Source organism: Macaca mulatta, chromosome 3 (assembly GCF_049350105.2).
Source record: "Macaca mulatta isolate MMU2019108-1 chromosome 3, T2T-MMU8v2.0, whole genome shotgun sequence".
NCBI lineage: Eukaryota > Metazoa > Chordata > Mammalia > Primates > Cercopithecidae > Macaca > Macaca mulatta.
The window spans coordinates 80,230,832-80,244,527 of NC_133408.1; the positions used below are offsets into that span (position 1 = coordinate 80,230,832).

The window sequence follows — 13,696 nt, forward strand, 5'->3', positions numbered from 1 at the left end:
TTTGCCACAGTGTTGCAGTTTCTAAGCACAGTCATCTTCTTCTCTGCACTGCATGGTGAACAGGAATAGTTTATGCCCTTCTGGATTATTTCACGGAACTGGCTCTCCTTGTGTGTCCAGCAAATGTTTGTTAAAACACCTAAATGAATTCACAGATTCATCAATCGCAGAGGTACAATAAATGTTTACTGATACGTAATGTTTTTATCTGAGTTTCTCATTTTCAAATCTATGCAATGGCTTTCAAGTTACTTTTAACTCAATAATAATAATTTCTTTTATAAACTTATTTTGTAATTCACAATTCTTGTGTTTGAATCAGGCAACTTCCTTTTTAACTAGGTTCTTTAGTAGTTAAGTCCTGAATCAGTGAATCAAAAAAACTTCAGGCATGAACAAACTTTGGGGTGTATTTAGTTCAAGCCCTTCAGGATGCAGATAGGAAAACAGAAACTGAGAGAGGAAAAGCGACCTGCTGGAAGTCACTTAGCAACATCATGGCCCAAGGGGGAGGACCCACCTAAGTGGCAGAGCCATTTAGGCAGAAGAACACTACCACATCCATCAACACACTTACCGTATGTCTGGAGTTTTTCAGTAAGTTTGTCTACATCAATGTGCAACTGCGTTTCTACAAAGTTTCTTACAAATTTGTTTCTCAGGGCCTCCTAAAGAAAAATAACATAGCTTAACAAAAATAATTGCATTATTTCATATTATTGAATAATACCTATTAGACTTATTCAAAGTTTCATTACAAAGGAACAAGGCATATAAACTGAATCCACGTAAAAGAAGTTTTAAAACACCACAATAAATAATGGGATAACATCTTATTAGGACTTTACCTTGAAAAACAAAATCAACAATTACAAAAATTTATGTTGTAGTTGTAATTATGTATTAATACTAAAAACAAAGAATGAATTAAGTGGTTTGTTTTTGGCAAAATTTTCTAACGAACCTATATAGTGATCTTTTACTTTCTATAAGATTCTTTCCTTTCCTTTGCATGGCCTTCCTCAGAGGCCAGTTATAAAGAGAGGGTCATCATTTTAACAACTCTGAGGAAGGATTTCAGAATTTCCCAAACCCTCTCTCAATGCTTTGCTACTCATCTTCAGAAACATCTTTCATTGCTTCATCTGTACCATTATTCTTTCATTACTATTGATGGTTGTGACTTTGCCTCATTTGTCAATGATTGGAGACAAATCGTTTACTCTGGAGAGTTCTCCAAGATTTTTTCATCAACTTCATGACATCTTGCCCCTTTATTTTGCCAATGATATCCATGTACTTGCATTGCACTGCCCCACACTTACGACATACAAAAACCAGCAAGAAGCTGAGAGGGAAAGATGCTGATGTATCCAGGCTCTGCCTCAGGATCAATGACTGGGAATTAATTTTGGAATTTGCCAATTTCTTAGAGAATATTTGTATGCTATCCAGATTTTGGTCCAGCACATAACCTGATAACACGGGAGCTCCAGACAAGAATTCTCAAATAGTATGTACCCTTTGTAATTAGCTCTTTTATTTCTCACATTCACCTTATTACATGTGATTTTTTTTGTTTTTTTTTGTTTGTTTGTTTGTTTTTTTGAGACAGAGTCCCGCTCTGTCGCCCAGGCTGGAGTGCAGTGGCCGGATCTCAGCTCCCTGCAAGCTCCGCCTCCCAGGTTCATGCCATTCTCCTGCCTCAGCCTCCCGTGTAGCTGGGACTACAGGCGCCCGCCACCTCACCCAGCTAGTTTTTTTGTATTTTTTAGTAGAGACGGGGTTTCACCGTGTTAGCCAGGATGGTCTCGATCTCCTGACCTCATGATCCACCTGTCTCGGCCTCCCAAAGTGCTGGGATTACAGGCTTGAGCCACCACGCCCGGCCTACATGTGATGGTTTTAACTAATCTTGTCTAAGGATGACAAGACTTTATTATGAAAGTTTGGTGTTTGCTTTTCTTTTTTGGAATCTTATTTATCTTCCTTCACTGGGCATTTGCTATTTGCCAGTCAATGTGCAGGGCAGTTATTATGCATCATGTCTTTTAATCTCAACAACATCCCCGTGAGGTTACTGTTGTCTTTTACTGATGGAGCAGGGAAGCAGAGCCAAGTTAGGGCTTTACCCAGAGGCTCTAATCACTCCATCGAGTGGCGGAACCAGGCCTGGAACATAGACATCGACTACTACAAACCCAAGGCACTGCAAGTTCCCTTGAGCATGATCCCAAAGCTAAGAAATAGAGGAACAATTTACACCATCTTATCCTATGGAAGATAAGTTCTTCAATTGGTTGGACATGTGACTTTGATTTCTGACATGGCCACTTAGTACTCAGGTACACCATAGACTTCACAAGGAGCTGCCCAATTTTTGAGGCCGAGTTAGGCACTGCTTTATGTTCTCCTAGATCTTTGTATACTCTCGACTTGGCGCTTATGATATTGTGTGATATGTTATTGCACACAATATACATAGTTGCAGCAGAGACCTTATCCAGTCTAAAATACTGTCTGTCCCATTAACTGCAAAGGTTCACTGATGTCTGTATTAACAGATTAATCCATGCACAAGCAAATTAAAGAAGATTACAATACTAGCTAATACATATGGCCATGGTCGCTGTGAGAATGAACATCGCAGACCTCCAACTGCAGGAAACGGAAATGGCAGGTCCCACTGCTGCACTCTGAATCCATGGCACTTTGCCCTGAGGCCATGTCTCCCATGGGCTGTCCCTCACCAATGACCACCACATCAGGCCCACTCCCAGAAGCCACAGGACTCCACTGACATGGGACCCCTACCTTGATAACTGACTTTAGCTCTGTGACTCCCTCTCAGCCTTATCTGATGTCCATTAAATTGCAGGGTCCACCAGGATGCTTCCACCCGACCCTCTCCCTCTCTGCTTTCCTCAGGGTCAGACTTGCATCACCATTGACAACCTTGCTTCCAGCCTGTCTAGCTTCCTCTTCCTTTGCTCAGCAGCCATTTCTCAAAATAAAATTATTGCACATGTAATCCTGTCTTGGCATCTGTTTCTTGGAAAACTCAGACTCACCCAGTAGCATTTTCTCTGTGTCAAAACCTATTCCAAAGGCTCTATGTATCCTGACCCATTTATACCTCATAACTACTATCACTTCCTCATTTCTCAGGGAAGAAACCTAAGGCACAGAGAATTTCAGTGACTAGTCCAAGATCACACAACTGGTGGCAGGGGTTGAAATGGGAATCAAACTCAAATGATTCTAGCTCCTGAGTCCATACTCTGAACTACTTACCTGGTGGTTAATGAAAAATTAAACATGAATTAAAATGCAGGCATATTTTCTCATCCTATCAGAGTTAAGGTAAGTTGAAGTTACACAAATGCCCAAAAAATTATTAGGTGATCTACCTGAATTAAAGTTTTACACTAATGATTGTCAGGCTCTAATAGAGTTAGGCCATTCTAAACTGTAAGTTGTTCCTTTTTAAAATATTAAGTTGTCAATACAGAATATGAGGAAATGATCACTGATTGTTGAATAGACCTATAATTCAAAAGTATGCAAACAATCTAAAAAACATTAAGCTTAATACAGAATTTAAAGAACTGGTTACTATTAACAAATTATTAATCATTCTCACAATTACACCATCTTGCATGGGTAAACTACTGAAAATTCACAAAAAGTTTTCACACATCTCTAATTTTACGTCAATTATATGAGTCAACTAGAACCGCCATGCCTGATGTGACTCTGTAGAATCTTCTACAGGGCAGCCCTGATGTCTTGGACATGCCCTAGCAGTAGCTCCCTAGCCCTCGGTGGCAGAGACCAACCACTCACCTGCAGCTGGTTGAACATCTGGCGACCTCCACTTCTCTGGAAAAGGCTGGACATTTCCAGCAGTGTTTCTGATAAAGCTTTTAGCTTGTCCACAATATAAAAGGTGGAATTAGCCTGCAACATCAAGCATATTTGGATATGTCTCTTATTCAGCTGTTATATTAAGGTAAATCTTCCAACAAGGATGGTATGTGACATGGCCACCAGAGCAAAGATCTGCCTGCAGGCCAGTTGATGCCTTCCTCAATAACATGAAAAGTTCCAATGCCCTCATATCGCAGGTGAGTCCTCTGAGACCTCTCTCCTTGACTCTGTCCATCCAGGGGCTACTTGCCTGTTCACCGCTGTCTCGCCAGTGTTAGAGTCACTGCTGGGTAGAGCCTATGTCCCCAATATATGTTGACATAATTAATCAATGCTTGCCCACATTTCCTCCTCAAAAATACATTCTCAACTAATACTTGTTTTATGGTACCCAACACTATTGAGGATAGAATAAAATTGGTATATTTTTTCATTTATTGCTGCTGGCAGAGGACACCGGCATAAGACTTTTATAAAGTAATTTGGTATCAGAAAAATACAGTCACTGATCCATAAAAAATGCACATGCTTTACTCTCTCAAGATAAAAGGACTCTATCCTAAGGAAATAGTTTAAATAAAATATAAAGCTATTTCCATGAAGATGTCTATTGCAATATTATTACATTTAATACTGAAAGCAGTCTAAATGCCAAAGGGACAATGTTTAAGGAGGGTTTCAGAGTCTAACCACATCTCCCTAGGGTCACTAGGAGACCCTCACAGTGGCACAGGAGCTGAAAAGCAGCCAGTACAGCAAACAGAGAAAAACCTTGAAGTCTCAGCTTCAGCCTTCAATAAAAACAGGGATAAAGATTCTTGTAAGTATTAAGACAAATTAGTATTCCAATACCTTGGCACCAGGCCTGGTACATAGTAAATACTCAGTGAACACCAGCTATACCAGTTAAAAAGGTTGAATAACATTATTAATGCAAGAAATTTAGAAGATCTGTAAAATATTTTAAAACTACAAATAAAGAATACACACACACACACACACACACACACACACACACATTAAATTCCCCACCCAGAAGACCTCACATTTCTAACATTCTAGTTATGTTAACTGGGCTGCCTCTCTGGAGGGACTAACTGGGCTGCCTCTCTGGAGGGACCAGGAGTCCTTTCAACAAACCAAGCTGGCTCTGCAACACCAAAGGGGGGATCCGCTGGGATGACACTGATAATGAACAGCCAGGGAAATGGTTGTTCTTCCCCTGAGGGTAGAGGAATCACAACAAACACCCAGGAGACAGGGCAAGGAGTATTCCACAATGACAAGTGACCTGGCCTGAAAACACTGGCTGCCCCACAGCAGGATGGCTCCTGAAGCAATAAAGACCTTGGATCCTAAGAAGTCCCCTTCTTCTCCAACTGCTGAAGGCTCATCTCCCCAACATGGAGGCAGTTGGACTGGAGAAATCTCATCTGTCCTTTCATACAGCAGCATCAGGGAGTCCTTGATGCATCAGATAAACCAAAATTAAACTCTTATTGGAACCACAGCGCACAAAGTGGGCCAAGATCCGTGTGCTAAGCCTAAGTACAACGACTACCCACAAAAATAAAAGATTTTTACATAGAGCTCAAAGTCTCCTATTATATTGTTCAAAATACCCATGATACAACTGAAAAACACCATTATAAAAATAACCAAAGAAAAGACAACTTGAATTAAGAAAAACAATCAATTGATGCCAATATTGAGACAAATCAGATATTGGAGTGACCTGGCTAGTATTTTAAAGCACCCATCATGAATAAAAAAATGCTTCAACAAGCAACTGCAAATTGTCTTGAAGCAAACAAAATAGCAGAAAATCTCAATGAAGAAAAAGAAGTTATAAAAAAGAACCACATGGATACCACATGGACAATGCAATAACGCAAATACAAGAACTCGCTAGATGGTCTCAGTAGAAGAATGGAGATGGCAGAGGAGAGAACCACTGAACCTGAGAGCTGATCAGTGTGTGGCACCCAATCTGTGCAACAGGGAGAAAGGAGATTGATAGGAAAGTGAACAGAGCCTCAAGTACCTATAGGACAATAATAAAAATTTTGATATTGGTGTCATTGGACTCTGAAAGAGAAGAGAAACTGAGTGGAACTGAAAGAGTACAAGAGGAAATAATGGCTGAAAAACTTCCTAAAACTGTAGAAATACAAAAACCTACAGACTCAGGAAGCTAAGCAAACACTAAATATGATAAACTGAGAGAAATCTACATTAAACCACACCATAATTAAACTTCTAAAATCTGAACACAATAAAAGCTTTAAAGCAGCCAGAGAACCATGACATGTTACCTTGAGGGAACACCCACTCAAAGGTTAGTAAATCTCTCATCTGAAAACCTGGGAGCCAGAAGAAAGTAGCCTAACATTTATCACGATGTAAGAAAAGAATTGTCATTGTGAATTCTGAATCTAATGTAAATATCTTTTAGGAATGAAGATAAAATAAAGACATTCTCAGATGAAGAAAAACTTTAAAAAATGAAAATATGAAAAGGAATCTTGGAGAATTGAGAAGGAAGAAAAAACAACAGAAAGAGCAGAAATGTGGGTGAATGCAACAGACTATACTGTTTTCCATGAGTTTTATGAAATATATTTGATGATTAAAACATAAATCATAACACCATCTGGTAGTCAAGATGATGATATTTAAAAGCAGAGAAGGTAAAGGCACCTAAGTCGAAGTGGATTTCCACACCTGGCTTGAAGTGGTAAAATCTCAATGCCAATGAACTGTAATAAGCCATGTATGTATGTCTGTATTGTAATATCTAGAGCCAGATGTTCTTTGTAAGAACATCATACAAAAAGATACACTCAAAGACAGTATCAATAAATCATTTTTTAGGATGAGTATCCTAAAATCATGTCTTAGGGTGAGGATGCTCAAAAATGTTCAAGTAATCCACAGGAAGGCAAGAAAAGAGAAACAGAAGACACGATAACCAAAAGCTGGGAACAATCCAGATGTACCACAGTGTGTAAATGGCTGAAGAAACTGTGGACCATGCATACCAGGTAATGTTATTCAGCAATAAAAATGAATGAACTCCTGATATCTGCACAACATGGATACTACTCCAGGGAATTATGCTAAGTTTTAAAAGTCAATCCCAAATTATACATACTGTATAATTCCATGTATACAACAATCTAGAAATGACAAAATTATAGAAATGAAGAACTGATTGGTGGCTGGCAGGGATCGGGGACTTGGTGGGGAGTGGTGTAGGAATTAATGGCTGTGGTTATGAAAGGTAAAGCAAGAGACTCTGCTGTGATGTGACTGTTCTGCTTCAGTGCCGGTGATGAATACACAAACTTACACAGGTGCTAAGGCTGCATAAAACTGAATACACACATGCACACACAGTAAAACTTGGGAAATCAGAAGACAAGTGAACTGTATCAATGGCAGAATCCTCTTTGTGATACTGCATTATAGGTGGTTTCATGAGATGTTACCATTAGGAAACCCAGTGAAGGGTACACCGATCTTTCCTTGTTGTTTCTTACAAATGCATGTAAATCTACAACTGCCTCAAAATTAAAAAGTTAATTTTTAAAAGAATATGGAATTCTAAATGAATAAGTGCTCACTGATCACAGATGGGATCATTTGAGTATCAAAAAAAATAAACAAATAAATAAAGACTGCAATGGACTGAAATACATTTACCATGTTTAAATCTATGAATTCATAATCATATTGTTTAATTAATCACCTTCAGAAGATTACAGCAAACTAATGAGGCTCAGAGCTCATAATCCCAACTAAAAGTGTGTCAGGATTCTCAGATATCCTGTGATTAAAGTCTTATTTCCATTTTATTTAATTAGGAAAAATGTCTTGGGCTTTCGTTTCATTTATACACCACCTACTAACTTTTAATTGTAGAAAATGATTTATTCCTCTCTTGCAGTTATTCTTTCTTTTAAAATAGAGGAAAAATATCAAAATGTGACTAGGTCATAGCACAAGATATTAGCTCTGGGTTTATTTGTTCTGTTGTATTCATTATTTTTTGTTGTATCAATTATTTTCTTAGTTATATCACCCTCTTCCCTCCTTATTCAGACCTTTTTCTTATTGCATCGAAGGGGAATGAGGTAGAGGAATTTGAAGATTTGAAAAGGAAACAAGTAGATATATTCAGAGTAGATAAAAGAAAAATATTTCTTTTTCACTTGGCCAAAATCAGGCAGGGAAAAACCCAGTGATAGAGCATCCCACACTTCCCCTCAATGCACTTCATACTAACAACAGCCTGCTTCCTTCCCATCTCAGATAAATGGATGAATGAATGGTTGGGAGGATAGATGAATAAATGGATGAATTTATAGATGGATGGATGGACAGATAGATGAAAGGATGTGTGGATGGATAGATGGATGGATGGATGGATGGATGGATGGATGGATGGATGGATGTGTGGATGGATAGATAAATGGATAAATTGATAGATGGATATATGTATGTATGGATGGATGGATGGATGGATGGACAAACAGATGAATGAATAGATGAACAGATGGGTGTGTGGATGGTTGAATAGATAAATGAATAGATGGATGGATGGATGGATGGATGGATGGATGGATGGATGGATGGATGTGTGATGAATGAATGAGTGTATGGGTAGATAGAAGGATGGATGAATGGACAGACGAATGGACAGATAGATGTGTGGATGGATGAATGAATGAATGAATACATGGATGAATGGATGGATGTGTGAATGGATGAATAGATAAATGGATGAATGGATTGATAGATTAATGGATGGATGGATGGACAGAGAGATGAACAAATAGATGAATGGATGGATGTGTGGATGGATAGATAAATGGATGGATGAATGGATGGATAGATAAATGGATGGATGGATGGATGGATGGATGGATGGATGGACAGATAGATTAATGGATGGATGGATGGATGGATGGATGGATGGATGGATGGATGGATAGATGGATGGATGGATGGATAGATGGATGGATGGATGGATGGATGGATGGATAGATGGATGGATGGATGGATGGATGGATGGATGGATGGATGGATAAATGATCAATGGATGAATAGAAAAATGGATGGCTGGATAGATGAATGCATGGACAGATGGATAGATGGATGGATAGATGGCTAGATGGATGGATGAATAGATGTGTGGATGAATGAACGGGTGGATAGATGGGTGGATGAATGGATAGACAAATGAAGAGATAAATGTGTGGCTGGATGGATGGATGGATGGATGGATGGATGGATGGATGGATGAATGGATGGATGGATGGATAGATGGATCAATGAATAGATGTGTGGATGAATGAATGGGTGGATGGGTGGATAGATGGGTGGATGAATGCATAGATGAATGGACAGATAGATGTGTAGATGGATGGATGGATGGATGGATGGATGGATGGATGGATGGATGGATGGATGGATGGACAGATAAATGAATTACTTTATTGATAGATAAATGGATAGATGGATGCATGAGTAGATGGATGGATGGATGGATGGATGGATGGATGGATGGATGGATGGATGGATTGGAGGAAAAGAAGAAGGCTGATCTGTTGCCCCTGAAACAAAAGGGACCTGTGCCCTGAACTTCCCATACAGAGGACATGGCTAGACACGGCATTTAGAGGGCACACAGCCAGTCCCCCAGGATTAATTGTAGAAAATGATTTATTCCTCTCTTGCAGTTATTCTTTCTTTTAAAATAGAGGAAAAATATCAAAATGTGACTAGGTCATAGCACAAGATATTAGCTCTGGGTTTATTTGTTCTGTTGTATTCATTATTTTTTGTTGTATCAATTATTTTCTTAGTTATATCACCCTCTTCCCTCCTTATTCAGACCTTTTTCTTATTGCATCGAAGGGGAATGGCTGTGTCCACCAGGACTGGCTGTGTCCCCCACTCACTTCCAATGCCCTAGGACTGGCTGTGTCCCCCACTCACTTCCAATGCCCTATGTCCTCAATATGGCACACAAATTCAATGGAACATGAAATAACTAGCTTAAAAGACTTCCTGGGATTTTATCTTGTATACATTTTTTGCACTGTACCAAATTCCAAGCCTTCAAAAGGGTTCTACTCTGTGCCCTAGAAGCCCGGTTTCAAATGCAGAGGAAGCATCATTATTGGTTCTTCAGTGTGGACCCCCTGAGTTTATCTATATGTTTTCAAAAACAGGTGCATATGTTGGTATTCTGTTTTTCTTCACTCATACTATCCACGTTCTTCTTCACTTTGCCTGAAATTCTCTTGAAGATCAGTCTGTATCTGATTCAATCAATTCTGTATTGATGTCCAGTCTCTGTTTCCCATCTCTACTGCTTACAAACAATGGCACAATAAATATCCTTTTTTGCATGTGCTGATAGCTGTCTTTGTAGTATTGATAGATATTCCCAACATGGCCTCAAAGATAGCACAAAAATATACTCCCAACAGCAAAGTATTAGGAGCGACTCTCTCCTAATACCTCCAAACAATAAAATATATCAAATTTTGAGCCTTTACCATTTTTATATGATATCTCATTTGTGGATATCTCATTTTGGGGATTTGCATTTCTCTTACTATTACTTAAATTTGAGCATCTTTTCATTTGCTTAAAATACATCTTGGGTTTTTTAAATTATTTTTTTAACTATGTATTTATAATTTTTCCTCATGTTCTAATGTGCTATTTCACTAATAAATTAATTAATATTGTATCTAATAGACCACCAATTCCAAGCAGACAGGAAGAGGAATGATGGAAAATCGCAGGTATCCAAGGTCAGTAAAAGAGGAATATCTGTGCTTATCTGAGGGTTTGGATATTATCTAGTCTCACAGAAAAAGCACATTCACAGGTCTACTGATACTGCAGTCTTAGAGAACTGTTATTTTATAGGAGATTATATCAAACAAAGCCACTTGTAAAATGTAATTACTTCTACTCAGCAACTTTGCTGAGTTTTGATAAAATGTTCCATATTGGCCACTTTCACCCATCCGAGAGCCTCACTGAACCACTGACAACTTGCTTTCCAATAACTGATTCGATGCCTACAGTCAGAAAGTGGATTGCAATGAATTTTGTTCTCTCTCTGGGGCTCCCTGGGAAAGACCTTGACCTGCCTAAAGGTCCCACCAGTGCCCTTCCCCATTGCTCTGCACTTGTAAGTAGCCCCACATATGTGCAGAGCCTGTGCACTTCCAGCCTGTATAGGTTTATGTAGACTCCAGGCTTAGGCAGATTCCACTTCACTGGCATTTTTCATCTTTAATAAGTATCGTGGACCCAAGAATTTTTACTTCTATGGAAGTTAGTTATCAGGCTTTGTGTCCATTTAATGACAACATTAGCAATAGCCTGTGCATATTCTTCACTTTGCCTGATATTCTCCTGAAGATCAGTCTATATCTTATTCACCAAACTCTGTATTGATGGCCAAGTTGTTTCCCATCTCTACTGCTTACGAACAAATAAATATCTTTAAACTGTGTGACTTCATTCTCGTCCTCCCAAAGGTGAAGGCAGCCAGAATTCTGGGGATGGGTGAAATTCCATGCATTGCTACACAAAGTTATTTTTAAAAATGAGGTCAATTAGGTACCCAGTATCCCAAACTGATGATAGTGAAGGAAGCTTTAGTATACAGGATCCTTATTATTTTATAACAAATAATGTAAATATGGCCAAGGAAAGTAAATTGGCTGCAGAGTCTGCCAAATTTGGATTCAAGCCATGAGCTTCTGTTTATCATCTAATAAACTTGGGAATGTAAACGTTCCCAATTCTTACTATTTTAATCTATAAAAATGGATTTAACAACGTCTACTCCCTGGGATTCTTGTCAGAAGTAAATGAGGGAGGACTTGGGAAAGTGTCTGATATGGTTTGGCTGTGTCCCCACCCAAATCACATCTTGAATTGTACTTCCTATAATCCCCATGTGTCATGAGAGGAACATGGCAGGAGGTAATTGAATCATGGGGGCAGTTCCCCCATGCTATTCTTGTGATAGTGAGTAAGTTCTCACGAAATCTGATGGTTTTATAAAGGCCTTCCCCCTTTGCTCAGTTCTCATTCTCTCCTGCTGCCCTGTGAAAAGGTGCCTTCCACTATCATTGTAAGTTTCCTGAGGCCTCCCAAGCCATGCGAAACTGTGAGTCAGTTAAACCTCCTTCCTTTATAAATTACCCAGTTTCCCGTATTTCTTCATAACAGTGTGAGGATGGACTAACACAGTGTACATGATGGCTCCTCTAACCTTACAGAAGTAAGTGCTCAATAAAGAGTGATTCAATCTGCATTTAAAACAGTAAAATTATTGATGTTAGAGTTCGGGAACTATGAGCAAATGTAAAACTCTATCTGTCCTGCTCTGTTGCTCCAGATCCAATCAGAATCCACTATACCAGATAGATGAGACTGACAGCCAATCTCTGCCCATCATAACCTGATATTCCAATTTGGCAGCTTGAGGCCAGCTCCTTCCATAGGAAGCAGTCTTCCCCATGCCCTTATCACTGGGACTCCACATCTCCTTCATACCACAAGCAGTTCCTCTGAGGCAGAAATAGATATACTCACATGTGAATTTCTACTTGGAGAATAGAGTAAAATATGACAGAAAAAATAAAACATTGGCCTTAGAGTTAAACAGTCTTTGTTTCAAATCCCATCTCTGCCTCCTCTTGACAGCTCTTGGTAAGCTTACTTACCCCTAAGACTCACTTTCTTTACCTGCAAAAGGTGTATGACAATTGCCAACCCCTATTGTAGGTATAAGGCATAAATGAGGTTTCCAACCAACATTAGTTCTTAGCAGTGTCAGGATTAGAGCAGGTAATTCTTCCCTCTATTCTATATATGTTTGACTTATATTAAATTAAAACTTACATTTAAGAACTCACGTGCTTTATGGAAACTCTTTGTACTTCAATAGTATAAAACAAAGAAACCAATTTACAGCTGGCCAGTTATTAATTTACCTTCTCACAACTTGAAATTCACCCTTCATTGCCTGTTCTGCAATAATAAAGTTGGGCCTTTTAGACATTCTCCCTTGCCAATTGATGCAATGTCAAGCTTTGCCAGAAGAGAGCTCTGGAGGGACAGTGGAGGAAGAGGGATTTTCTCTTCCAGATTCCGGCATGCTGCTTCCAACAGGCTCCCAGGGAGCAAGCTCCCGGATTCCCCCACATCTAGCTTCTCTGAACCTCAGCTCCTGCAATGTGTACAATCAGTGGCACATGGCACCTTCTCATAGGCAGCATCCACAGCATCCCAAAGAGTGGTGTCCCAGGGATTTCTGCAGGTCTGGCACGTCCCTCTAGATGACTTCCTCAGGCATGCCCTATAGCCTTGCAGAGTTGAGAAGTGTAGAACTTCTCCTGACACCCCAGAGTGCAGATTCATGGCAATTACCACTCACCTCAGTGATTTTCTCTGCCATACTGTGGGCCATGGTTGTGCTAACTTCAGTAGGGTCTGGATTTCAAGCCTGGATGGGGAAGCTACTTCTAGTTCTGTTTCTTCCTTGGGTTCTCTGCTCCAGCTCTAGGGGCAAGAGTTATTCCCTTTATCTGCCATTGTTGAATTATTTAGAGATCTCTTCACTATTGATAGCCAATCTGACGTTACTCCAATGCCTTTTTATAGTAATAATTATTCACATTAAACTTAACCAGTTTTCTCTTTTCTGCTTGAACCTTGACTGATA

The 13,696-nt window shown here is 39.4% G+C and overlaps 1 protein-coding gene across 1 annotated transcript in view; it reads right to left on the minus strand.

The window, feature by feature from the left end:
- ABCA13 (ATP binding cassette subfamily A member 13) overlaps positions 1 to 13,696 on the minus strand; it is a 513,939-nt gene that overhangs the window by 344,395 nt on the left and 155,848 nt on the right. Inside the window, exons 28-29 of the mRNA XM_077997982.1 lie at positions 3,847 to 3,960; positions 578 to 668 (exon numbers count right to left, since the gene is read on the minus strand). Of these exons, the coding sequence (XP_077854108.1) occupies positions 578 to 668; positions 3,847 to 3,960 (205 nt within the window). The remainder of the gene's footprint in view (positions 1 to 577; positions 669 to 3,846; positions 3,961 to 13,696) is intronic.